Raw genomic sequence first — 25,735 nt, 5'->3', positions numbered from 1 at the left:
GCTGGCAAATGCTGCTGCTGTGCCCTTTGTATGAAGTTGCTTGGAGGCGGCAGGGGAGAAGAGAGCCTTGGTAGCCCCACCCAGAACAGCAAGACCACTGACAGGGTTCCTGTGGACCCACTTAGGAGTGAGGGGCCACAGACAACTGAAAAAAGGAGCCAGTCAGAGGCCGGTGAGTCATCACAAGGAAATGGCACACGGCCTGCTCTATGGGAAGTGTTAGGAGTGTGGAAGGTGTGGGAGACAGGCCCACCAGGGGAACATTGGGGCACAGCATGGACAGCTGATCTGCCTTGCAGTGAGCACAGGCCCACTCAGTGTAGACTGGTCAAGAATATAGAACTGCAGAGGGTGTAGTTTGCTGAAAAGACTCAGTCCCAGACAGTTTCCACACAACCCAGGTATACCAGACATCACAAGACTCTGAAGTGCTTACAAGGTCAACAGTTAAAACCTGAGTTGCACAAAAAGCCTTCCCCAGGGAATCAACAGCAAAGCAGAAATTTAGCTCAACCATAGGGCTCAAGTGCTGGTTCCTACAGGAAGTTCCCCCATTTTAGAAGTAAGCAAAGGACAGCAAATTAGTTCCAATGCAGAGGTTAAGTGGTGAGGGCAGCTAATAATCCAACATGGAACTGAAAGAAAACACAAAACACTCACAGATCAGAGAAAAAGTTCTGACATTAACTAGTAGTAAACGTCTGAGATCACCAAAGAACACCTATAAAACCTAGAAAGACTGGAAGCCCCAGGGTGGTGTTAGGACTGAAGGCCTCAGCCATGCCATCCTGATGTCTGCATCCAGCCCATCGATGACCACTGAGCCTCTGCTGGAAGTGCCCTGGGCTTCCAAGCCTGAGCAGTGGAGGCCAAAGGCCTCAGCCACACTCCCTCAGTGTCTGCATCCAGCCCGGCAGTGACCACTGATCTGCCGCCAGGAGCATCCTGGGCTCTTGAGCTAGGGCATTGGGGAGCCAAGGGCCTTAGCCATGCCACCCCAATATCCACACTCAGCCCACTGGTGACCACTAAGCTGCCACCAGAAGCAACCTGGGTTCCCAAGTCAGGGTGGTGGGGGGATGAGGGCCTCAGCCATGCCACCCCAACATCCGCATCCAGCCCAGTGATGACCACTGAGCTGCTGCTGGAAGCTCCCAGGGCTCCCTAGCTGGAATGAGAGGGGTGCCATGGGTCTTGACTACGCTCCCCTTCCACCTCCTCCCATTGTATTCCCTTCCCCTTTCTTATCTACTCCTCCCCACAACTGCTCCACAACATCTTAGAATGTAAGATAATAATAAAAAATATTTTTTTTAAAAAAGAACAAACAGCAAGATGGAGTTATTAGCATGGGTATTGCAGAAGGACAAAAAAAATATGATTTTTCATTTTGCCTCTATTAGTAGAGCCTGAACCTGTAGGACTTTTAATTGAGACTAGTGGGTTTTTGTCTCATCAGCTCTGAAACAGTCCACCAGAACAAGGGCACCAAACTGCCCTTACAGGTTTCCAGTTTAATTCAGAAGTGTTCAGCTTAGTTCTTTATCCTTCTGCCCCACAGACCTTCAAAATTTGGCAGATATCTCAAGGAGGAAACTGACCTTTTGTTTTAGATCCTCTATTTCTAATTTTATCACTTTAGCCTTATGTAATTGTTAAAATCCCTGCTGTTTATATCCCTTGCCCTTCACACCATCCCTGTCTTCTGCTAAGCCCAAACTGAATTTTAAGCTTTTAGTTGTGACCAGTATAAGATATATGTTCTCACCCATACCCCAGAAGAAAAGTGCCTGTGGAGCCTTAGTTTTTATTCTCTGCTTCTTCTAGGGCTTTCATTTCTTGCCTATATGTTTAGTTCCTCTTCTCCTGGCCTGTCTTTTGTAAGCACTGCCGGACTGGGAGAACTGTCTGCTTTTGAGATGATTTTGTTTAACCTCCTTAGCTTACCATTCAGTTTCAGAATTTAGTGTTATAGGGCAAACCAGCTGTGTGTTTGAGGTTTGGGAAATGTCAAATTTTGTCTCTTTAGCCTCATGCTACTGGTTGCAAATGTGGGCAGGTGGAGCAAAAAGCTGCCAGTTCTGGTCTGCCCTCTGAACAGTTCTCAACTCTGTGGAAATTTATTTGCTTTGTCTGTAGCTCTTTGGTAACTTTAACAATATGACATGATTTATATGGCTTTTCTAGTTATCAATAGGAATGTTGGCTGTGATGTACTATATGCTACTCAGAATCAGAAATTTCATAAGTTTTGATAAGAGATTTAAATATTTGAGTGAATGTTTCTGATGAATGATATTGTTTGGAGTTTCGCAGAGAGAAATGATTAGTTATTGCTTCACTACTTTCTCTCCGTACCTGTTACATATGCTTCTAGAATTTTTCTATGATCAGAGAAACTCAAACACCGTTATATACCATGGATTCTCTGATACAAATAATAGCTGAGAGCAAACCAGTGAAGAGGTGGGAATAGAATTTGTGATTTGGAACTGTTTGTGGACATATGGATGACACTTTAGGTTTACCAGGACCCTATACATCTCACTTTGGGAACTGCTGTCCTGCAATATTCTTCTTTACATATGGCTTTTCCTCATATGGTGTAAAACTAAATGTCAAACAATTAACAATTTAATGCAAATCATAAACTGGTTTAGTGAAATTTTGTTGTGTGTTTTTATAATGGGTACCAGAAACCTAATGCACATATGCATCCAAATTTAGGAATAATTCATTTTATTTTAACAAGCTATTCTTAAATACAAAATGCTTTTCAACAGTATATTTTATTATCTCACATAAACAGTTCATTTATCTTCAGAGTTGTAAATGGAAATGATTAAATCTTAAAATATTTAAGAATTGAATGAGGGCTTATCTAAGCAGCATATTTAAAACTGCTTTCTTATCAAAGAAAATAAATGAGAGGTTAGACAAATACTTCTAAATTACAATCCTTATGAACTAATAGGTTAACCTTAGTTTTGAATGACTGTTACTTTTTCCTTCTTTTAAAAATATGCTTAAATATAAACACATGTGGAAAATGTTCTTTTGGCTTTTATCAAACTGACATTTAAGTGAATTTTTTTCAACCTCACTAAACATTTGTGGTAAAAGATTTCAAAGCTTTGAATCTTACAATTTGCCTATGGATTTTTTCCCCCTGTGTTAGTCTATTAACATTTGGTCTTAATAAGTAAAACCTGCTTAGAATTACCAATGTTTTTTGTTTATTATTTGTTTAGATGAAACATTTTGAAAAGAAATTCATCAAAAATTCTACTTGGCAGTTATGGATGCTTTCTTAAGGAAATTAACTTTTTGGAGTTTAACTGTAAAGACTTTAATTAAGTGTCTTATCTCTCATATATTTATCTTTATGAAGTGCTCAGAAACTTGATGTTTGTTTCTGTGCTGTGGTGATAGCATAATGTGAGGTCTTCTTTTTTTTCTGTTACATGCTGTGCTGTCTTTCTCCCTTTCTTTCTTTCGCGCTTTTTTCCCCCCTTGAGTTTGGGATAACACAATGTTTTTAGTTTCTGTGAAAACGGAAGCCAATTATCTTTCGCTAGAACTAGAAATTGTAAAGTATGGGTTTTAGGACATTTTGCTGTTTATAATTCTTCTCATATCTTATTGATAAGTGCTTTTTTGTGTGTAAGAATAATTGGCACTATATTATAGTGTGTAATCATGAAATCTTTTTATTTCAAGCTTTATTTGCTTGATGTCAGACAAGTAGAAAAGCTATACATTAAAAATTAAAGAGCTAATTCTGTTCTTTAACTTCTTCTTTCTTTCTTTCTTTGTTATTATTCTCTTTACTTTTTTATTTTTCTGGGGCTTTTTAGGATATATTTTCTGGTTGCATTCTAAAAATAAAGTCACAACTGTCTTTTATTAAAAAGTAATTTATTTAGTTTCAGGCCTGAGGGTGTCTTATTCTGAATAGTCTTATTTTGTTTTATTTTATATGATTTTAAGGTATCCTTAATTATTGGATGGATCTCCCATTCGTGAGTCTGCCACTTATTAGTTGTGAGAAATCTGTCAAAAGTCATTTAAACTGGGCTTGGAGGGTAATGAATCCAAGTTTCCTTATCCTTCTCAAAATAAAGAATGCAAATAGAATCACAAACCTTCAGAATTGCTAAGAGACAGAACATAATAAAAATTCAAATTTCTTATAAGTAGGGGAGTAAACATAATTTTCCAATATTCTTACTGTTTCTTTAAGTCTGTACATTTGAAGAGCAAAGGTGGGAGTGGGGGGACTTAAAAGACTGTAAAAGGGGAGAGGGGCATGGAAAGTGTAGATCAAGGACATGATCATTCCTGAAAAGAAAAAGTTTAGCACAGGTCCCAGACCTGTGTTTGGGACAAAAGGCAGGATTGGGCCTAACCTTCTTCCCAGTGTACCGTCGCCAGTCCATTCCATACAGTGGATTGATTGCCCAGTAGTGGGCACTAAGCCCTGTCCTGGACTTCACAGCCAGGTATCTCACTGTGGAAGAAAGGAGATACATAATGCAAAGAGAGAGGACACAGGGAATGGGAGAAGACAGTGGTGTTGGATTGTGTTGGATCGGAATTAGAAGTAGTCATACGAACCCCTGTGTTCAAATGATTTCATAGATACAAACTTAGTTCCCAGTGCAATATTATAAGTGATAAAGGTAGGTAATATATAGACAACCTACTCCAAAATGATTTTGAAAAACTATGCATTTATCTATGTATTTATTATATGATAAAATATGTATAAAATGTTAAAAATTGATGAATCTTGCTAAAAGGTGTATAGGTGTTGATTATTATTCTTTCAGCCTTTCCATAATATTGAAACTATTTCAAAATCAAAACTTTAAAAAACAAGTCACTAAAACTCTGTTTGTATCTTTATTTAGAAAATTAGAATAAACCAACCTAAATGCCCATCGCTGGATGGCTGGAGAAAGAAAATGTGTTATATATTACACAATGGAATACTACTCTGCCATAAAAAAGAAGGATATACTAACATTTGCAGCAATGTGGATGAACTTAGAGAACGTCATGTTAAGTGAAATAAGGCAGGCACAGAAAGAGAAATACCACATGTCCTCATTTGTAAGTGGGAGCTAAAAAGTAAAAAAATAAATATATAAAAAAGAAAGATACAACAATCACAATAATACATTGAACTTTCAAAAGGAGAAAACAGGGCCGAGCCCGTGACGCACTTGGGAGAGTGCGGCGACACTCCCGCCGCGGGTTCGGATCCTATATAGGCTGGTGCACTCACTGGCTGAGTGCCGGTCACGGAAAAGACAAAAAAAAAAAAAAAAAAAGGAGAAAACAGAACTGAGGTTACCAGAGGTGGGAAAGGCAGAGGGGAAGGTAAGGTGAGGGAGAAACTGGTAAAGGGCCACATTGAATACACTAATTTTCCTGATTTGGGCATCACATATTGCACACAGGTGTTGATATTCAACTCTGTACTCTACAGATATGGTACAATCAACTGTGTTACAATAAAAAAAGAAAAGGAAAATTTGGATAATGTTATTAATCTTGTCTCAGGATTATTTTGAGCTTCAAATGTGCTTCATGTATGTCTCTGTGTGTCCATTTGTGTATCTTTCAGCCTTTCCACAAGATTGAAACTATTTCAAAATCAAAACTTTAAGAAACTCTGTATCTTTACTTAGAAAATTAGGATAAACCAACCTAAATGTCCAGACGATGTATAGGTATAGGATGATGTATAGGTATAGGACGATTTATAGAACATATATAGGTAGGTAGGTAAGTACGTACATAGGTACATACATAACACAGATGGATGATGGATAGATAGGTAGGTCGGTAGAGACAGTCTTTTGGAATTTCCTTGATTGGCTCGCTAGGTAGTGTGTGTGTGTGTGTGTGTGTATATATATATATATATATATATATATATAATTTATTTATTTATTTATTTAAAGAAGTCGGGTTTATTAAGGTATGTTGAAGTATAATTTACATACAATAAAATTTACACTTTTTATGTATAAAATTTAACAAATTTTGACAAACATATACAGTTGTATAATCATCAGCCAAATGGAAAATTTCTATTGCCTCCAAGAGTTATACTTCTTTGTAGATAGTTTCTCTTCCCTACCCCCAACCCCTGGTAACCACTACTCTGATTTCTGTCTCTATAGTTTTGTCTTATCCAGAATGTCAGATAAATGGAATCATATTGTATGTAGCCCTTTTATGTCTGGCTTCTTTTACATAGCATAATGCTTTTGAGATTTATTCATGTTGTTGAAGATATTAACTAATTCATTTATTAGTTCATTACTTCATTTATTTTCATTGCTAGTAGTACTCCTTGTATGGATGTACCACAGTTTGTTTATCCATCTACTAATTCATGAACATTTGGGCTGTTTCAAGTGTGTGGAGATAAATAGTAAGGCTTTTACAAACATTCTTGTTCCTGAATTGTCTAGTCAGTATCTGTTTAATTTTCTAAGAAATTGCCAAATCAGTTTTCTAAAGGGGCTATACTATTTTGCATTTCCATCAGCAATTTATGAGTTTCAATTGTTCTGCATCCTTATTCACATTTAATATTGTCAGTATTTAGTATTGTCAGTTTTTAAAAGCCATCTTTTTATTTATTTATTTATTTATTTTTATTATTTTTTACATTCTAAGATGTTGCAGAGCAGTTGGGGAGGTGGGGGAGTGGGGATGGGGGAAGGAAATAAGGTGGGAGGAGTAGGAAGAAAGGAGAGGCTTGATCCAGGCCTGTGGCATCCCCCTCATTCTGGCAGTGGAGACCCAGGGGGTTTCTTGTGGCGGCTCAGTGGTTGTTGCTGGACTGGTTGCAGATGTCGGGGTTGTGTGAAAATCTGTCTTAATAAGTGTATCTCCTTATGGTTTTAATTTGGATTTCCCTAGGGAATAATGACATTGAGATCTGTGCTTATTTGCCATCTACATTTTTTCTTTGGTAAAATTTTTATTAATCTTTTGCCCTATTTTTTATTGGGTTGTTTTCTCATTGAGTTTTGAGATTTCTTTATATATTCTGTATAATATATTCATTTCGAAGTTAATATTTATAGAAAATATTTAGAAATCTTTCTATAATAATAGCTTTATTTTTGAAATAGTTGATCAATCATATTTAAATCAGAAATTGGGAACAATGCTTTAGTACCAGTAGTGGCTAGACTCTTACTGTGACATATTCAGGCTGAGCATAGATTGTCAGACTTGTCAGGAATTAATTTGATGTAATAAGAAAATATCATACCTTGGCAAGTCACTTAGGTTTTTCAGGAAGGTCAGAAAATTAATAAAGTTAACTTTATTTTCTCACATTTATATAACTTTGCCATCTGTCTTGCCAACTTACATCTTGGTTGGGTAATTTATTTCGGGTTAAAAAAGATATTTGGGGGTAGCTATTTCCTAACTGAAAAACCAAGTAAAGAATAAGAATTTGAAATGCCCTAGATTTAAAATTTTTCTTTTAACCTTATAAATTTTACTAGACCATATTTTATCTAAAATTATGGAGGTAAGATTTATATTACTTTTCATTCAGATCATTACATATATCACAGTCAGTGGAATAAATAGTCCTGTGATTGTTTTTCTAAGGTATAGTGAATGATACATAGTTATAGTTCCATCTCCCAACAAATATTGTTATTATTTTTCACACACTTGATTTTCTTTATTTTTGTGTGTTGGATATTCTTTATTCTTGAGTGCTAAATTTTCTAAGCTGAATAGGCATATCACAATGGATATATTGGTTTAGTCAGTGGTTGTTTTTTATTATCCTAATTCCTAAAACTCATTGAAAAATCATTTACTGTTCTTCTAACTTTATAAAGTGGAAACTAGTTGGAAATCTTATGAAATGGTCAGTATATTTTAATGACACCCAACAAAATCTAGCTACTATCTCCTCAGTATAGCATCATAATTCTCTTCTATTAAATTGTTCAGTTACCAACCTTCACATAACCTATCTGCCCGTGTTGTAGTTAGTGTAATAATTATTGCTATTGAAAAGGTGAATCTCTCTGTAATATACCATCCTGCATTTATTTCCATTAATACTTATGCCTTCATTTGAATGCCAAAAGCGCTTTTATTCTAAATGGTGGATCATGTTAGCTCACGTATGTTTAGTTTGATCATTTATTCATTGCCCAGCAGTTCCAGTTAGAAGCTCTTTGTTGCTGCCAGTAGCATACTTATGATCATTAGCATTATTTTTATTTTTTATCAGAAGTTAGTGCTGCTCTGTTTTGGCAGACTTTAAATTTCCATATAGGATCATTTTATTTAATATCTTCTTTTACTAGGGTACTTCAGAAAGTTCATGGAAAGATTCATATCATCTTTTGTTTCTATTTTTCAACGAACTTTTTGAAGTATTCTCTCGTATAATGTGCCATTCAAGTGGCACGATGTCTCAAGAGATTTAATATTAAACCAGGATCAGAAGACCAGTATTTAGTAACAGCTTTGCCTACCACATTGGTAATTAGTTTCTGAAAGCTTCTCCACTTCCTTGTACTATACTTTCCTTCTCAAAGCAAACCAGGTATATAGATAACTACCATATTAATTGTTCAACAATTATAAGTTTTTATGAAGTATTTCATGGTATGTAATATGAAAGTAGAAAGCATTACTTAGAATTTAAATTCCCCTATACACTGTTGGAACAAGTATTGAAACTTCTTTAGAAAGATATGGTATTATTTTTGCTTTTTTCCATACAGTTAGCCCTCAATTCTGAATTAAATTTTAGTGACATTAATTTTTATTTAAGTGTTCTTTAATAAAAATGTTTTTATTAGAAAATGAATTTAAACACATGATCAAATTATAGAAAATGTAAATAGGTAAAAGGCTTATATCAAAAGTGCTGTGTACAAAAGTATTTCCTTTCTGGTCATTTTCTATTAATTTTTAAAGAAAAAATACTAATCACATTAAATGAATTTTTATATTTTGATAATTTCATTGAACAGGATATATAAGGACATTCCATAGATATTTTAGGTTTCATAAACTACAAGTGTTCATGTCTTGCATTTTGTGTTCTTTTGACTTTACCTTAATTTGCTTCTCATTTTTACTGTCATTTTTGTGTATTTAATGTTTATTCAGTCTATATTATTCATATCTTCATAAGCTATCATAACTCTTGCCTGTAATAATACAACATATGAATAATTATAATATTACAAACTTCTTCCAATGATAATTACTGTAATTTAATCATATCTCTATTTTTGGACATTTATGTTGTTTTTCATTTTATTTTATTATATATTATGGTAGGATGAGCAACTTTTGCATATAGCATTTTTTACAATTTGGATTACTTCTCTAGGATAGAGTCCTCAAAAAGAATTTCTTAAAAAGAATAAAAATATAAAAATGTTTATAAGGTATAAACATTTTTGTGACTTTTAATACATATTGTCAAATTACTTTCCAAAAGAGATGTCACTAACATGTATGATTATGTCAACTTTTTCATATCCCTACTAATGCTGAATATTATAATTTATACATTCAACTAATTTAATGTACAGATGCATTTGATTACTGGTAAGAGAGTTTGATTACTTTTCAACATTTTAAAAATTATTTTTTCTTTTGGTTAGTGTTCATTGGTCCATTTATCTGAGCCTTAATATTTTTATTTCTCTTTTACATGAGCACTTTATTTTTGATAAAGATAACCCCTTTTCATATGAAACATTTTTTTCTCCTTTTTATTATACTTAAAGTTTTTATTTGTTTGGTTTTGTTTTCATATGTAAAAGTTTAACACTTTTTATATAATCAAATTTGTTCTTGGTGTTTGCTTCTGTCAAATGGAAATACTCATCCAGAAGTTTGATAATACTAAATTCAGTTTCCCTCTAGCATTTTATTTAAATAGCATTCCCTCTGGGATTTTTTTAACATCATAAATGCTGTATACTTGATTAATTTGGGCTTTGGAAATAGGTTGTTGGTAGAAAATGGATCAGGTACTATCCTTTTAATTCTGTCAGCCTTTGATTAGGGTGTTTGTATACCTACTCCATTTAGATAAAGAAGTTCAACCAAAAGGAGAAATTAAGAATGGATCTTTAAAGTACTAAAATTGCCATACTTCATGCCTGTAGAAAAAGTCCCATAAGAAAATAGGTACAAGTTTTCTGTAAAATGTAAAAATATCATAGACTCGATTAAAGCATGGTGTTGGTAACACCAAGGTCAAGGGTTTGGATCCCCTTACAGCCAACCACACAATAAAAAGGGGGGGGGGGAGAAAAGATATACACTTTTTTTTTTTATCCCTAAACAACTTAGAAAAGAGTTAAGATTTTCACAAAATTGATTATTTTTTTTGTAAAGTTATAACCATAGTTTTGAAGTTTATTAGTGTATTAGCCTGAATTTTTTTTTTTTTTAAAGATACACTTCATCTTTTTCTGCATTTTCCATTGGATACATTGATAGTTTTCATAGCATATAAGGTAAATCATTCATGGATAAACAAAAAAATTTGAATCAGCTGGAAATGTATACAGAGAAAAACCAAGAAATGATTTAGGTGCCAATTCATACAAGGGATTGAAGGGAACAAATCTTGCCACCGTGCAACAATTTCCTAAAGAGAAATGTTTCTTGGTTTGTTAGACAACTACTTAGGAGTTCACTTTGTGCCTAATGCTTTTCTTCTCTCCTGTATTTCTTTTCCTGACAACATCCATGTGGTCATCCAAACTAGAAACCTCAGAGTTATCATACCTCTTCCACATCTTTCACTGTCATTTATCCCATCCTATGTCTTCAACTTCAGAACGATCTCTTGGTTTGATCACTTCTTTCTATTCTTCTTTTAGTTCATTATTGCATCCTCTTTTGTATGAGCTATTCTCAAGGCAGGCAATCTGCCTCTCTTTACTCTACCCTGTCATCCAAACAGTGCTGTCATCATTTTAAAAAAAATGCTTTTCATACTATTATTCAATAGATTTTAATAATTCCTAGTAGCCTTCTGAATAATGTCTAAATATATTAGCCTGACAGTTACCTTTTCGCCGTTTTTACTACTTTGATTTTTGACCTACATTTTAGTCTATGTTTAAACTGTTTTCTGAATATGTCATGTTTTTTGTTTTACCCTCAGCCCTGCGTATTTCTCTCCCTTATCTGTCAAATTTCAGTTCAAATGTTAAACTTTCCCTGCCTCTCTTCTTCAGAATCACTTCTGTGCTCTGTGTTTTTTATTCAGCTTTGTTCTCTCTATATAGTTCTTTTTAAATAATTGTATGGAAAATTGCTATGTTCTTTTTCTATTTTAAAATGAAGTTGATTTTTAATTTTTTCTTAATTATAAAACAGTTTATATGCTTATTGCATAGACATTCAAAACAAATGTATAAAAGATCCATAATTGCCCCTAATTTGGAGATAACCACTGTTAATACCTCGGTCATATTCTTCCAGGTCCTTTTCAGTACACATGTATTTTGGGTAATTTTGTTTGCAAAAAAAAGGGGGTGGGTGGGGATTATATTGTGTATATGGTTTCATAACGTAACATTTAAAAATTGAAATAATGCAGAAAATATCAATAGATATAAATCTATAACATTTTTTAAAATTTAACTTTTTCTTAGAACCAATGCATACATACACACAGCAAAAATAAATCAAGGTGAAAAATTAAATACTTCTTCTAAAACATCTAGTTTTGGGAAATGGACCTGCCCTGACATTCATGAGGATTTATTTATGAGGCCAAAATTTAGAACAAGACTAAGTCTGTCCATTACCACCTCCTGTTATTTATTCTCTATACCTGTTATTGTTACTGAAACCCCGAATGTCCATTTGCTCGCCGCTGAATAGCCAATAATTGAGAGACAATTGTTGGGTAAGGAAAGGTAGCCTTTAATCAGGAAGCAGGCAGCCTGGGGAAATGGTGGACTCATGTCTCAAAGACTATCTCCGCTTTTTCCAGACTTGCCAAAGGGTTTTATAGGGACAGGTGGTAGGGGGGCTGATTCATGGTGATCTAAGCAGGGACGTGCAGGAAAATTGCAGATAAACATCAAAGAGCTTCTTGGGTGGGAGCTGATTCATGGTGACCATCTTCCATGAAGTCAAGTCATGGATTCAGTTCTTGTTAACCTCAAAAAGATCTAATTAGTAAGCTGGTAAAGAATGGCCACCTGGGTTAATAATTTCTTCTGTAATTATTCTGTGTACAGTATGAGCAAAAGTCATTATGTTCTAGCAATCACGTCAGCAAGAATCATGGTATTCTAATGTCCAGCTGCAAGCTATGTGGTTCCGGTTGCAAGAGTAAGAAAAAAATCTTTTTAATTTAGAAGTTTAACAAAGTGGAGTCACTTCTGTTCAGCCTGTTACATCATGATGGAGGTTCTAGTCTCTGCACTAATGTGAGAAAAGGGAAGAGAAAAAATTGTCATTATTCACAAATGATGCTTATGAGTATATGGCAAAAACACAGATAAATCATTGGAATTAATTAAAGATGTTAGAAACTTGGCTGGAAAAAATTGATATAAAGAATTAAGTTTCTAAATGCCAGCAGTTAATAAAAATTAAGTTCATTTGGATTCCCATACTGGCCAGCAACCAAAAAAAAAAAAAGTTTAAATAAATATCACTTACAATGATATAAAACATAGGAAGTATGAAGTAGTGACCCTAATAAACGATGTGTAGGACTTATGGCAAACGTTATGAAGTTTATTGAGAGATTAAAGAAAGACCTAAATAAATATACTGGGGTATATCACATTCAAGATTGGATGATTAATATTGGAAAGATATCACTTTTCCCTGTGTAGATTTATAAAATTAGTGCAGTCCCAGTCAAAATCCCAACAAGTTGTTTTTGCAGTTTAACAGCTAGTTGTAAATTTATATGGAAGTGCAAAGAACCAAGAACAGTCAAAGCACTCACAAAGAACAAGTTGAGGACACTTGTTCTTTCATTAAGACTTACAATACATTAGAAATTAAGACACATGGAGTCTGTATAGGGATAGATGTACATATCAATGGGTCAGAATATATAGTCCAAATAAGTATATATAGTTCACTGGGGCTTCTAAATCACTGCAGTGTTCTTTTTCTTAACCTAGAAAGTGGTTACACAGTTGCTCACTAAAAAAGTGAACATTTTTATCTTACATATCCTTACTAAATTTATAATAAAACATGCAGGGGCGTGCCTGGGGTCCTCCCGCAGACCCAGAAGGAGAAGGAGCCGACAGGATTACGCCCGGTGTTGGGACCGAGGGATCTCGGGGAAAAGTGAGCCTGCTGCTCACCAACCCAGCCCTGTGAAAGAGACACTCAGATGCGGCAGGGGTTCTGTCAGGGCAGTTGCACTTTATTGCCGTTACACTGCAATTTATATAAGCAAGCAAGTAGGGGCTTTCCATGAACTAACCGATCAATTAAAGGATCACATGGGCATGCATTTTGTACTAACATGTTGAGCATAGCGATCACGCAGGGTTCACGAGTGTGGAAATACTGGAGGACCAATAAAAACCTCTTGGAGCTATCTTGGGTTACGCCTCCCCTACTTCCCGGGGGTGCCATCTTCATCCTCCACCCATAGGCACCATGTGGCTCACAGATAATGTTTGCTTCTAAAAATGGGCCCAACAAAAACAAAAATAAACTAAAAACATTACCAGTAAAAGTAAATTTCCTCTATATCCACTCCATAGAGGTGCAAATACTGTTAACAGTTAATGTTTTTGGTTTACCATTTTAAATCTAAATAATACAGTTATATACCATTTCTTGATTTAACACATTTACACAATGTCTATTGACTCTGTTCTGGAAGATGAAACATACAGTGCCTCTTTTTTTTTACCTCTTTTTTTCTTTCTTGTCTTGTTATTTGATATATTTTAATTCTTTTAATGATTTACTTTATGACTTAAACAATATGTTTAAAACCTCTTTTTAAAAATTGATTATTAACATTTGAGATACTTAAAGACTGTTCTATATGAAAGGGGATGGAATTAACACCCTTTTCACTTTCATATTTCCACTCTCTCATCTTCAAAATGTCAAAGGTATATATAATTTTTTTACATTCCACTTTGTAATTATAATAAAATGTCCTATGTTTTATCTCTGCATAGATTCTAAAATCTGGAAATCAAGCAAAACATCATTACGAAATAATTAGGTGAATACTCCCTGCAGAATCAAGTGATGTGACTGGATTCAAAGAGGAGAAAATGTGAACCTTTATTATTAAGAACTTTTCTACTTAAGGGAGAATTTTACATGTAGTAAGACGGAATGGACACTTTTAATGTTTTTCTGGCTTCCTTTACTTTTTTTTTTTTTTTTTTTTTTTTTTTTTTTTGTCCTTTTCGTGACCGGCACTCAGCCAGTGAGTGCACCAGCCAGTCCTATATAGGATCCGAACCCGCGGCGGGAGCGTTGCAGCGCTCCCAGCGCCGCACTCTACCAAGTGCGCCACGGGCTCGGCCCTTCCTTTACTTTTTCAAAGTCATAGACTGCTCTCACTTTTCTTTCTTTTTTTTTTTTTTTTTAAACCCCTTGCCCTCTTCTGTTTCTTTTTGGTTGGCACACCTCCTCAGTAATTTTTTTTCACATAGGGAAATGTATTGGAAATATTATTTTCCCTTATTATCGAGTTAATAATTTGAGTGGATATTGAATTCTGGTTTCAAAATCTTTTTTTTCCTCCTGACATAGAATACATTACTCCATCATCTCTTAGAATCCTCTGTTCTTTAAGTCTGATCTCTGTACTGGCCGGCCAGCCACCCCAGCCCCGTCCCCACCACTCAAAAAAAGGAGAAGTAGTAGTCTGGTGTCAATCTGATTCAGTCCTTTTTAGGGCATCTATTATTTTTCACTTTAGAAATATGAGAAATTTAACAAGATGTGTCTATGTATGGGTCCCAGTCCCTACTCCCTAGTAAAACTGTTTGATGTTTGGAGAAATCTGAAGGTGATATTTTTCTTCTTGTTTGAAAACTTTTTTAACTAGCATTTCTTTCTTAACCTTCATTATCTCTGTTGTCCCTTTCTGTAATTCCTGTTTAGTGGATCTTGAGTTACCTGATCAATTCTCCATTTAAATTTTTCTTTTATCCTTTGCATCTCTTATATTTTCTATCAACTTTCTTGGTGTTTACCTTAATTTCAGCCTTTCTATTTTCATCTTAGTTTCTATCCATGCCCATTTTTATTGTTCAGATCATCCATTCAATTACTGATTTTTTAATAATTTCAATGGTAAAGTAAGTTTATAGAAACTGTGTTATTCTCTGGCTGCTCCTTTTCAAATACTTAGGCAGGTTTCCTTGTATTGTTTGTGTGTAAAAACTAAGCAGGTAGTCGATAATAGCATGGGTTCTTTGAAAAGTTAAGCATGGAGTTAATATTTGATCCAGAAATTCTACTGCTATGTATATACCCAGGAGAAATGAACACATTATATCTACACAAAAACTTGTACATGAATGTTTATAGACATGAATGTTTATAGCAGCATTATCCATAATAAAAGATGGAAGCAACCCAAGTGTGCATTGATAGATGAATGGATAAACAAATGTAGTATGTCTATATAATGGAATATTATTTGGCTATAAAAAGGAATAAAGTGCTGATACATGCAACATGTATGGACCTTGAAAACGTTATGTTCAGTGAAATAATCCAGTCACCAAAGACTACATATTATATGATTCTATTTATATGAAATGTCCAGAAAAGGCAAAAGTACAGAGACAAAGATTAGTGGTTGCTTAGGGTGGGATTAGGAGGGAGGATTATGGGGAGATTTGGTTTTGATAGCTAAAAGGTACGGGGTTTTCTTTTTTTCCCTAAAATTGATTGTGATGGTTGTACAACTATGAATGTACTTAAAGCATTTGGATTGTACACTTTAAATAAATGAATTGTGGTATATCTTAATACAGTTGTTACCCAAATAAAAGAAAGAAAAGAGAAAGAAGGAAGAAAAAAAAAGAAGCAGGTAGGCTAGGAATCTATACAATTGCCAAAATAAGGAGAGCTTTGTCATGACAGTTTTGGTGGACTTAAACAAATGGGTACGGTTGGCGGGGCAACTATACTAGTCTCCCCTTATCCTCGGTTTTGCTTTCTGCAGTTTCCATTACCCTTGGCCAACTGCGGTTCAAAATTATTGAATGAAAAATTCTAGAAATAAACAATTCATAAGTTTTAAATTTTGAGTTGTTCTGATTAATGTGATGAAATTTCACACAGTCCTGTTTTGCCCTGCCCAGGACGTGAATCATCCCTTTTTCCAGCATATCCATGCTATATATACTACCCACCCTGTTAGTCACTTAATAGCCTTCTTGGATATCAGATTGATTGTCATGGCATCACAGTGTTCATGTAATCCTTATTTTAACTTAATAATGGCCCCAAAGTGCAAGAGTAGTGATGCTGGCAATTTGGATATGCCAAAGAGAAGCTGAAAAGTGGAAAGATGAAAGTTTTTGACTTAATAAGGAAAGAAAAAAAAATGTGTGCTGAGGTTGCTAAAATATACTGTAAGAATAAATCTTATACTGGTGAATTTGTGAACAGCAGATTGTTATAATTGTTCTATTTTATTATTAATTATTGTTGCTAATCTCTTACTGTGCCTAATTTATAAATTAAATTTTATCATAGGTATGTATGTACAGGAAGAAATAGGCTTTGGTATACTGTCCATGGTTTCAGGCATCCACTGGAGGTCTTGGAATGTATCCACTGAGGATAAGAAGGAATGACTATATCTTGGTTTTTCAAATATAAAAATATAATGTTTAAAGTAATTACCCTTACTATGGAGTCTCGTACCCCTGCTTTGTCAATTCTGTTACATTTGCTTTCTGTGAAACTAGAATTTGTTATTTCTTAAATTTGCAGTCTGCTTGTGGCACCTTTCCTTGCTTTGTATTGCTGTTATACTTTTGTTCATTTTTTGTATATAACACATTTTGACATTCAGAAAGATGTGGAAGAGGAAATGGACATATATTTTCATCATCGATCTTGAAGTATAAAGTCCTATAATTTTGGCAATTTTTATTTTTACTTTAGGTTTAGTTTAATGTTTATTTATGGGTAGACTATGTATTTTAAATTCTTATAGTATAGAAGTTTAGTATGTTTGTCATACAGTATTTTAATTCATTTTTTCAACATAATCATGTCATTTAAAAAGTTCCGCTAATTGTGTTTTAATGCACTTCCAATCAGAAAAATTTGCGATGTAACAACTGACATGCTAATTTTTTTCTACTGTGATTTCCTTATAGGTTTGATGAACTTGTAAAAAAATTCAAAGTCGAATATCATGCTGGTGGCTCTACCCAGAATTCGATGAAAGTGGCTCAGGTTGGTTAATTATTTTAAAAGTTAAAAAGAAAAGGATTCATAATGATTCTAGACTTTTGGTTATTTTCCAATCTATATTTTGTTTCTGCAGAATAGTTTTGTTCATTTTGAATTGGGATTTTAACAATCATTGCTCATCTAATAAACAAAATTATTTTAATTGGTATTTCATATGTTTATTGTTCACTTGTTTCTTAAATCTTTTTGCTTATATCCTTTCATTATTATTATTTTATAATTTTGTGTTATTGAATTATAGAAATTCTTCATATTTAATGGATAGTATGCCTTTTGTTTTATAAATTGAAAGTATTTGTTTCTCACTTATTATTTGTACATTAACTCTGCTTATAGTGTCTTTCACTGTGCCAGAGTTCTTAATGTAACTTTAAGTTTTTAATGTAGTTAAACTGTATAGCTTCTGCATTTCATGTATTGCTTAGAAAGAACATTTCTACCACAAGATACTACAAATTTTTTGTGTATTTTTTATATACATGTATATGTCTATGTATTTTATATATACACATAGATACATATATCTATATATATATTCTAGTAAGAGTTTTTATATATAAATGCATATATATATGTATATATGTGTACATATGCATCAGTATATCTATATCTGGGCATATCTTTTATACACCTACATATTTGTATGTTTATTAATGTTTGTATGTATGAATCTGTATGTCCGTATCTATATCCATATCTTCCAGTGGATAATTGAATAAACTCATTTTGGCATATACTCTTCCATTCACCCATCTAAACTAATCTTGAGAGAGTGTTCTGTTTAAACTTCCAACTTTGGAGGATATGAAAAAGCTTTATAGACCTCTGGTTCTTACTTCTGTGGTTTGAAAGCTAGCTCAAAATCCCACTCATTGCTGTCATATGTCAATTCTGATGGACTAGGTTATTTTGCTTTTTCATCTCTAACTTCAAGGACTGGAGAAGTGGAATATTGACAAAGTCCAAAGCGACTTCATTTCTTTTGAAGTAACTCTTAGTTGATTTAGACATACAGTAAGATTATTCCACATACTTCCAAAGCTCAAATTTATTCATAGTATTAAAATATTTTGGATTATAAAAATTAATCTTTAAGGTTGTCATTATCGTGAAGTGGCCTGAGAAGAAGGTCTTTGTATTTGTCAGTTGGTTTCTATTGGTTTTTGTAAAACATCCTGCTGGTCACTTTGTGAGCTCAGGTTGATAGGAAAAGTATGATTTACTTTTTTGTCTTTAGATATTGTATTAATCTGCTTGGCTGCCATGACAAAATAACAGAGACTGAGTGGTTTAAACACCAGAAATTCATTTTCTCACAGTTCTGAAGGCCAGAAATCCATGATCAAGGTGCTCTTAGGGTTGTTTTCTTATGAGGCCCCTCTTCCAGCTTGTAGGTAGCTGTTTTCTTGCAATGTCTTCACATGGCCTTTCCAGTGTGCATGTTTGTTGTTTCTCCATCTTCTTATAAAGACACTGGTCCTGTTGTTTAGAGCCCCACCCTTAAGACCTTGTTTAACTTAAATTATCTCCTTAAAAACTCTTTCTCCAAAAACAGTCATGTAGGAGGTTAAGACCTCAACATATGAATTTGGGAGGAGGATGACACAGTTCTATCCAAACAGATATCTTTCTCAAAGCCTCAATTTATCAAACCGCGTTCTGCTACTTCATTCTTTCTCCTCCTAGATCTGGGATGCTATCAGTGTTCACTAATAAATTCTCTCCTTTCTTAGAGATCCTAGTCAATTTCTCAAAGTTTATTAATTATATAATTAACATCAAGTCTTCCTTCAGATTTAAAAGTCATTTCCTACTGTTATTCTTTTGTACTTTTCACAATACTTCATGGGCTTTGTAACAATGTATTTTAGTAAGAGTTTATTTGTTTCTATCTTTTGCAAGATAATAAAGGAATTTAAAGCTCATCTAATATTTTTATATTATTATTAGTAGTATATTTAAGATTGAACTCCTATTGATTCCAGACTAGCCATTATATACCATATGCAGAGCAATCCAGATCAGTTCAAACAACAATTATTGATATGAAGAAAGCACTGTGCTTTATGAGGGTACTTGAAAAATTTCATGGAATGATTTGTATTATCTTTTAATTCTATTTTTCCATGAACTTTTCATGTACCCTTGTATTATATGCATATCAATGTACAAAATTGCTTACAAAATTCATGCTTATTGTGAATCTTACCATTTCTCTCCTTTGTTTTTAATCACCTCCCCACTTTTCCTCTTTTTATTCTCTTTGTCGCTTTCTTCCTCAAACATCTATTAAACGTTTACTCTGTGCCAGGTAGCATTAGATGTTGAAGAGGCAAAAGCTGATAAATTACTTGATTCATACTCTTGAAACTTTCATCATAATAGAAATATATTTGGAGATGGGTGGTGGGATGGAGAGAGAGAAGTATAAATAGTTAAATGTAATAAAATGTTGTAGTAGCAAAAAATGAACAACTTTACAAAATAAAACTGCTTCAATACTCACATAAAGTCAGTCCTTTGTATCCACAGGTTCTGCATCTGCATAGTTAACCAAGCACAGACCAAAAATACTTTAAATAAATAAATAAATAAACAAACAAACAAATAAGTAAATAAATAATACAAATAAAAAGCAGTACAGTGTGCTATGGACTGGATATCCCCCCCCCCCCCCCGAATTGAAGCTTAAATCCCCATTGCAACTGTTGAGGCTGGGAAATCCTATTATGGTAATTGAAAGGTAGGGCCTTGAAGAAGTGATTAGATTGTAGGACCATGTAGTAGTAAATGGGTTAAAAATGGTGGTCAGGGGTGTGGTTCTTAGGGCTTTAAAAGAAGAGCACATGAGAGATTAATCTCTCCCTCTGCTCTGCCATTTTCTACCATGTGGACCTGTGGGTCACTGTTGCCACCATCAGGGCCTTCACCAAATATGTTCCCTTTACTTTCGACTTCCCAGCTTCTGAAGTAAGCAATAAGTTTCATTTTCTTTATAAGTCACCCAGTTCCAAGTATTTTGATATAAGCAACAGAAATGGACTAATACACAGGGTAACAACTATTAACATAACATTTACCTTGTATTATGTAGTATAAGTAATCCAGAAGTGATTTAAAGTATACAAAGGGATGTATGTAGGTTATATACAAATACCGTACTATGTCGTTTTTTATCAGGCTTTTGACCATCCTCAGATTTTGGCATGCTCAGGGGTCCTGGAACCAATCCCTCTAAGATACCAAGAGATGACTGTATGTGATTTCTCCAGTTTCTGAAAGCTTAAAGGCAAAAAACTCTATGTGTCTTCCCAAGTATACCTCCACTGTGATGTTCAATTCCTAGTTGAATCATGAAAATTCCCATTTTCCCAGCAGGATGTTTATCTCATGTCCTAGATTTTAGGAAGTTGTTAATTTTAACTAGAAAAACTGAAAGGGAGACCTATGAATAGTCATTTTTCCTTTCCTAACCCCTTCTTTACCCCTAGCATGGGACTGGTTTATCAACCTATTTTCTGAGATTTTTTTTTGAACTGTTTGATGGAGCCTTTCAGAAGAACTCCACTAAAGGAGGCAAGGGTGATGCTGTGTTCTAGTTTATTGCTTTAACAGCAGAACAATTTTGTTTTTACTTATTTTCTGTATTAGTTTCCATGTAATGTACTTCCCACCTCACACCCATTAAAAGGGCTACTATCAAAAAAATAAAATAACTCTAGTTTTTTTGTAGAGGCTTTTGGCTTTTCCTTTTATAGGATCATATCATCCGCAAAGGATTGGAAGAATTAACATTGTGAAAATGTCCATATTACCCAAAGTGATCTACAGATTCAATGCAATCCCCATCAAAATTCCAATGACATTTTTCTCAGAAATGGGATAAAAACTGTCTATGTATTTATATGGAATAACAAAAGACCATGCATAGCCAAAGCAAACCTGAGCCAAAAAAATAAAGCTGGAGGCATAACACTACCTGACTTTAAGCTATATTACAAAGCTATAATAACCAAGACAGCATGGTACTGGCATAAAAAGAGACACACAGATCAATGGAATAGAATAGAGAACCCAGAAATCAGTCCATACACCTACAGTCATCTGATCTTTGACAAAGACAGCAAGTCCACACACTGGGGAAGAGACTGCCTCTTTAGCAAATGGTGCTGGGAAAATTGGATCTTCATATGCAGGAGAATGAAACTAGATCCTACCTCTTACCATATACCAAAATCAACTCAAAATGGATTAAAGAATTAAATGTACATCCTGAAACAATAAAACTCCTTAAAGAAAACATAGGGGAAACACTCCAGGAAGTAGGAGTGGATACAGAATTCATGAATACGACCCCAAAAGCACGGGCAACCAAAGGAAAAATAAACAAATGCGATTATATCAAACTAAAAAGCTTCTGCTACAGCAAAAGAAACAATTAACAGAGTTAAAAGACAACCAACAGAGTGGGAGAAAATATTTGCAAAGTATACATCTGACAAAGGATTAATATCCAGAATATACAGGGAACTGAAACAACTTTACAACAAAAAAACAAGTAATCCAATTAAAAAATGGGCAAAGGAGCTAAATAGGCATTTCTCAAAGGAAGGTACACAAATGGCCAACAGACACATGAAAAAATGCTCAGCATCACTCAGCATTTGGGAAATGCAAATCAAAACCACACTGAGATACCATCTAACCCCAGTTAGGATGGCTAATATCCAAAAGACTGTGAATGACAAATGCTGGTGAGGTTGTGGAGAAAAAGGAACTCTCATACACTGTTGGTGGGACTGCAAAATGGTGCAGCCTCTATGGAAAATGGTATGGAGGTTCCTCAAACAATTGCAGATAGATCTACCATACGACCCAGCTATCCCACTGCTGGGAATATACCCAGAGGAATGGAAATCATCAAGTCGAAGGTATACCTGTTCCCCAATGTTCATTGCAGCACTCTTTACAATAGCTAAGAGCTGGAACCAGCCCAAATGTCCATCATCAGATGAGTGGATATGGAAAATGTGGTATATCTACACAATGGAATACTACTCAGCTATAAAAACGAATGAAATACTGCCATTTGCAACAACATGGATGGACCTTGAGAGAATTATATTAAGTGAAACAAGTCAGGCACAGAAAGAGAAATACCACATGTTCTCACTTATTGGTGGGAGCTAAAAATAAATAAATAAATCTGTTGGGTGGCAGCTACCTTCCTGGCACAGATGGTTGCTACACCTAATGGCGACTGCTTGTTCCCTTCTTTGTTTTTCACACATGCTCAGGATGGCACCTGGAGGATGTAATGGGGGAGTGACTATGGTGTCGGGTAAAACCTCACCCCATTTACGGGGCTTAGCATCATTGGTGCAGAGAGCCTTCCGGGCTCGTGGACACTTCATGATCTTTACTTTATAGTAAAGGAGCCATGCATGCATGCATGACCTATAGGGTGATTGGCTTGTTAGGTGGAGACCCCGGCCAGAATCCCCCGCCCATTTAGCCCATTTATGCATAAATATGTAGGCTTGGAGTTGAATAAACGGAACTGCTTGACAGAACCCCCACCGCATCTGAGTGTTCCTTTGCGAGCTGGATAGGGGCCGGTGGCTGCACTTACCGATCTCCTGGGCTCTCCCTACTCCCTCTCGCACGGGGAGAAAGGGGCAGGGAGTAATCTTCAGTCTCGTTCCCTTGAGCTGAGCGTGGTTTAGCTAGTTGTCGGGGCGCCGGCGTGGACGCCGACTTCCCCCCCACCCCGACATAAGTACACAATTAAACTGGGGTCGGGGGGAGGAGGGAAGAAGACACCACAATCACAATTCCTTGAGGTTGTTATGACAAGCGAAGAGATATGAGGTTGTTGGGGGGGGGAGGGGAGGAAGGAGGTTTTGGTAATGGACCACAATAATCAACCACATTGTATATTGATAAATTAAATGTAAAAAACAATGACAACATCAACAACAAAGAAAAAACCCAAAATAACAATTGTTCCCAGGGATGTATAGAAATTGGAAATCTTGTGAGCTTGTCGGGGTGCTCTCTCGGTCAGCCAGGCCGGGCTGCGGATTTCCCTGGCCGTGGCCACCCAGTGATCCCGGGCAGACTCCCTATCGACCCAGGCAGGACCAGATAAGTTGCCCTCTGCGGTGTAAGCCGAAGAAGGATGCCCGAAGGTGGGCGAGTGCACCGCCCGCCTATTCAGCCCGCAAAGGAACACTCAGATGCAGTGATGCAGCAGGGGTTCCGTCAAGCAGTTCCGTTTATTGTCTTTTAAGCACTTGTATTTATAGCTAAGCAAGTGGGGATTTCCACACTGAGAGCTAATCACTGGAAAGGTCACATGTGCGTGCGCCTTACTTTCCTATGCTTAGCCTACTGATCATGCCCTGATCACGAGCGCGGAAAAGCGCAACTACCAATAAAAACTTTTTGCGGAACTAAAAGTGACTGTTCCCTCTTTGCTTCCTCTAGGCGCCATCTTGTGTGGACCATGCGGGTGGGGAACTTAAACAGCCACCATTTGGTGTGGCCTCCATTCACCCTAGCAATTGCTATAGCAAGTGGAGCGGTTGCAGCCCAACATGAGCTCTTGGGGGTAATGTATATGGTGTAGCTGCTATGGAAAGCAGGGTGGTGGTTCCTCAAAGAATTAAAACTAGGATGACCATGTGAACTAGCATTCCACTACTGCATGTGCTATGGATTAAATATTTGTGTCCCCTCAAAATTCCTATTTTGAAGTCCACTCCCTGGTGTGATGGTATGTGAAGGTGGGACTTTTGGGGAGGTAATTAGGGTTAATTATATTATAATTATATTATAATTATATTATGAGAGTGGGCCTTCATGATGGGATTAGTGCCCTTCTAAGAAGTACCCAGAGAACTTGCTCTGTCTTTCTGCCACATGAGGACATGGCCTTCTATGAACCAGGAAGAGAGCTTTCACCAGGAAGTGAATCTGCTGTCACCTTGATCTTGAACTTCTCAGCCTCCAGAACTGTGAGAGATAAATTTCTGTTGTTTAAGCTACCTCGTATTTTGTTATGTTGGTCTGAATAGACTAAGACAGGTATATACCCAAAAGAATTGAAAGCAGAGTCAAGATATTTGTACACTTATGTTCCAAGCAGAGTAATTTACAGTAGCCAAGTGTTCTTCAAAGGAGAAATGAATAAGCAAAATGTGGTATTATACATATAATGGAATATTATTCAGCCTTAAAAAGGGAGGAAATTTTGACATGCTACAACATGGATAAACCTTGAGGACATTATGTTAAGTAAAATAAGCCAGTCATATAACAGCAAATATTGTATGATTCCACTTATATGAGATACCTAGAGTAGTGAAATTCAGAGACAGAAAGTAGAATGGGGGTTGCCAGGGGCTGGGATAGAGGGGAATAGGCAGTTATTGTTCAGTGGGTACACATCTTCAGTTTTGTAAGATGAAAAGTATTCTGGAGATGGATGGTGGTCATAGTTGTATGACAGTGTTAATGTACTTAATGCCACTGAACTGTACACCTTAAAATGATTAAGATGGTAAACTTTGTGTTATGTATAATTTACCACAATTAATAAATAAATTAAAAAATAGATTCTAGAAATGCTTCAGTAGGGAGTATTAGCCTAATTTAATTTCACATTTCATTTGCTTATTCAATAATCAGTAAGGCAACATAACAGGTCAAGAGCATGCATTTTCTCTTGGAAGTATGGGAGTTCATCAGAACTGGGTTTGAGTTCAAGCTTTTTCACTTTACTGGCTGTAAATCCATGAGCAATTTATTCAACTTTCTGGGGGTTTTCATTTGTAAATGGGGAGGTTAAAGCTTAACTCAGATGGAAGTTGTAAGGATTAAACAAGACGAATTTATTTTTTTATTAAAACATAATTGATTATAGATATTTGTTGGGTACAGAGTTGAATACAACACCTGTGTGCAATACGTGATGATCAAATCAGGATAATTAGTATGTTTGTTATTGCAAAATTTAGTCATTCTTTGTAGAAATGATGAATGTTTATTTTTAAAAGTTATACTACTTTTTAAAAGAACATTTGAAAAATACTAGGTTAAAGGCTTTTTTTTTCACACTTTTTCTGAATTTTCTTTATCTTCACAAAGTTTAAATTTACTCATTTGTGGACAGAGCACTAGATCTGTGACTCTCATTCTGTTAAAAATACTTATTTGAATCTAGCTCTCAATGGAG

At 35.3% G+C, this 25,735-nt stretch overlaps 1 protein-coding gene across 2 annotated transcripts in view; it reads left to right on the top strand.

The window, feature by feature from the left end:
* ADK (adenosine kinase) overlaps window positions 1-25,735 on the top strand; it is a 556,699-nt gene that overhangs the window by 155,306 nt on the left and 375,658 nt on the right. For both annotated transcript variants that reach the window (XM_063102515.1, XM_063102516.1), the window contains exon 4: window positions 17,400-17,478. In XM_063102515.1, coding sequence (XP_062958585.1) covers window positions 17,400-17,478 — 79 coding nt within the window. The remainder of the gene's footprint in view (window positions 1-17,399; window positions 17,479-25,735) is intronic.

This window comes from Cynocephalus volans, chromosome 7 (genome assembly GCF_027409185.1).
Source record: "Cynocephalus volans isolate mCynVol1 chromosome 7, mCynVol1.pri, whole genome shotgun sequence".
NCBI classification, from domain to species: Eukaryota; Metazoa; Chordata; class Mammalia; order Dermoptera; family Cynocephalidae; genus Cynocephalus; species Cynocephalus volans.
This window is presented reverse-complemented; position numbering and strand designations above follow the sequence as displayed.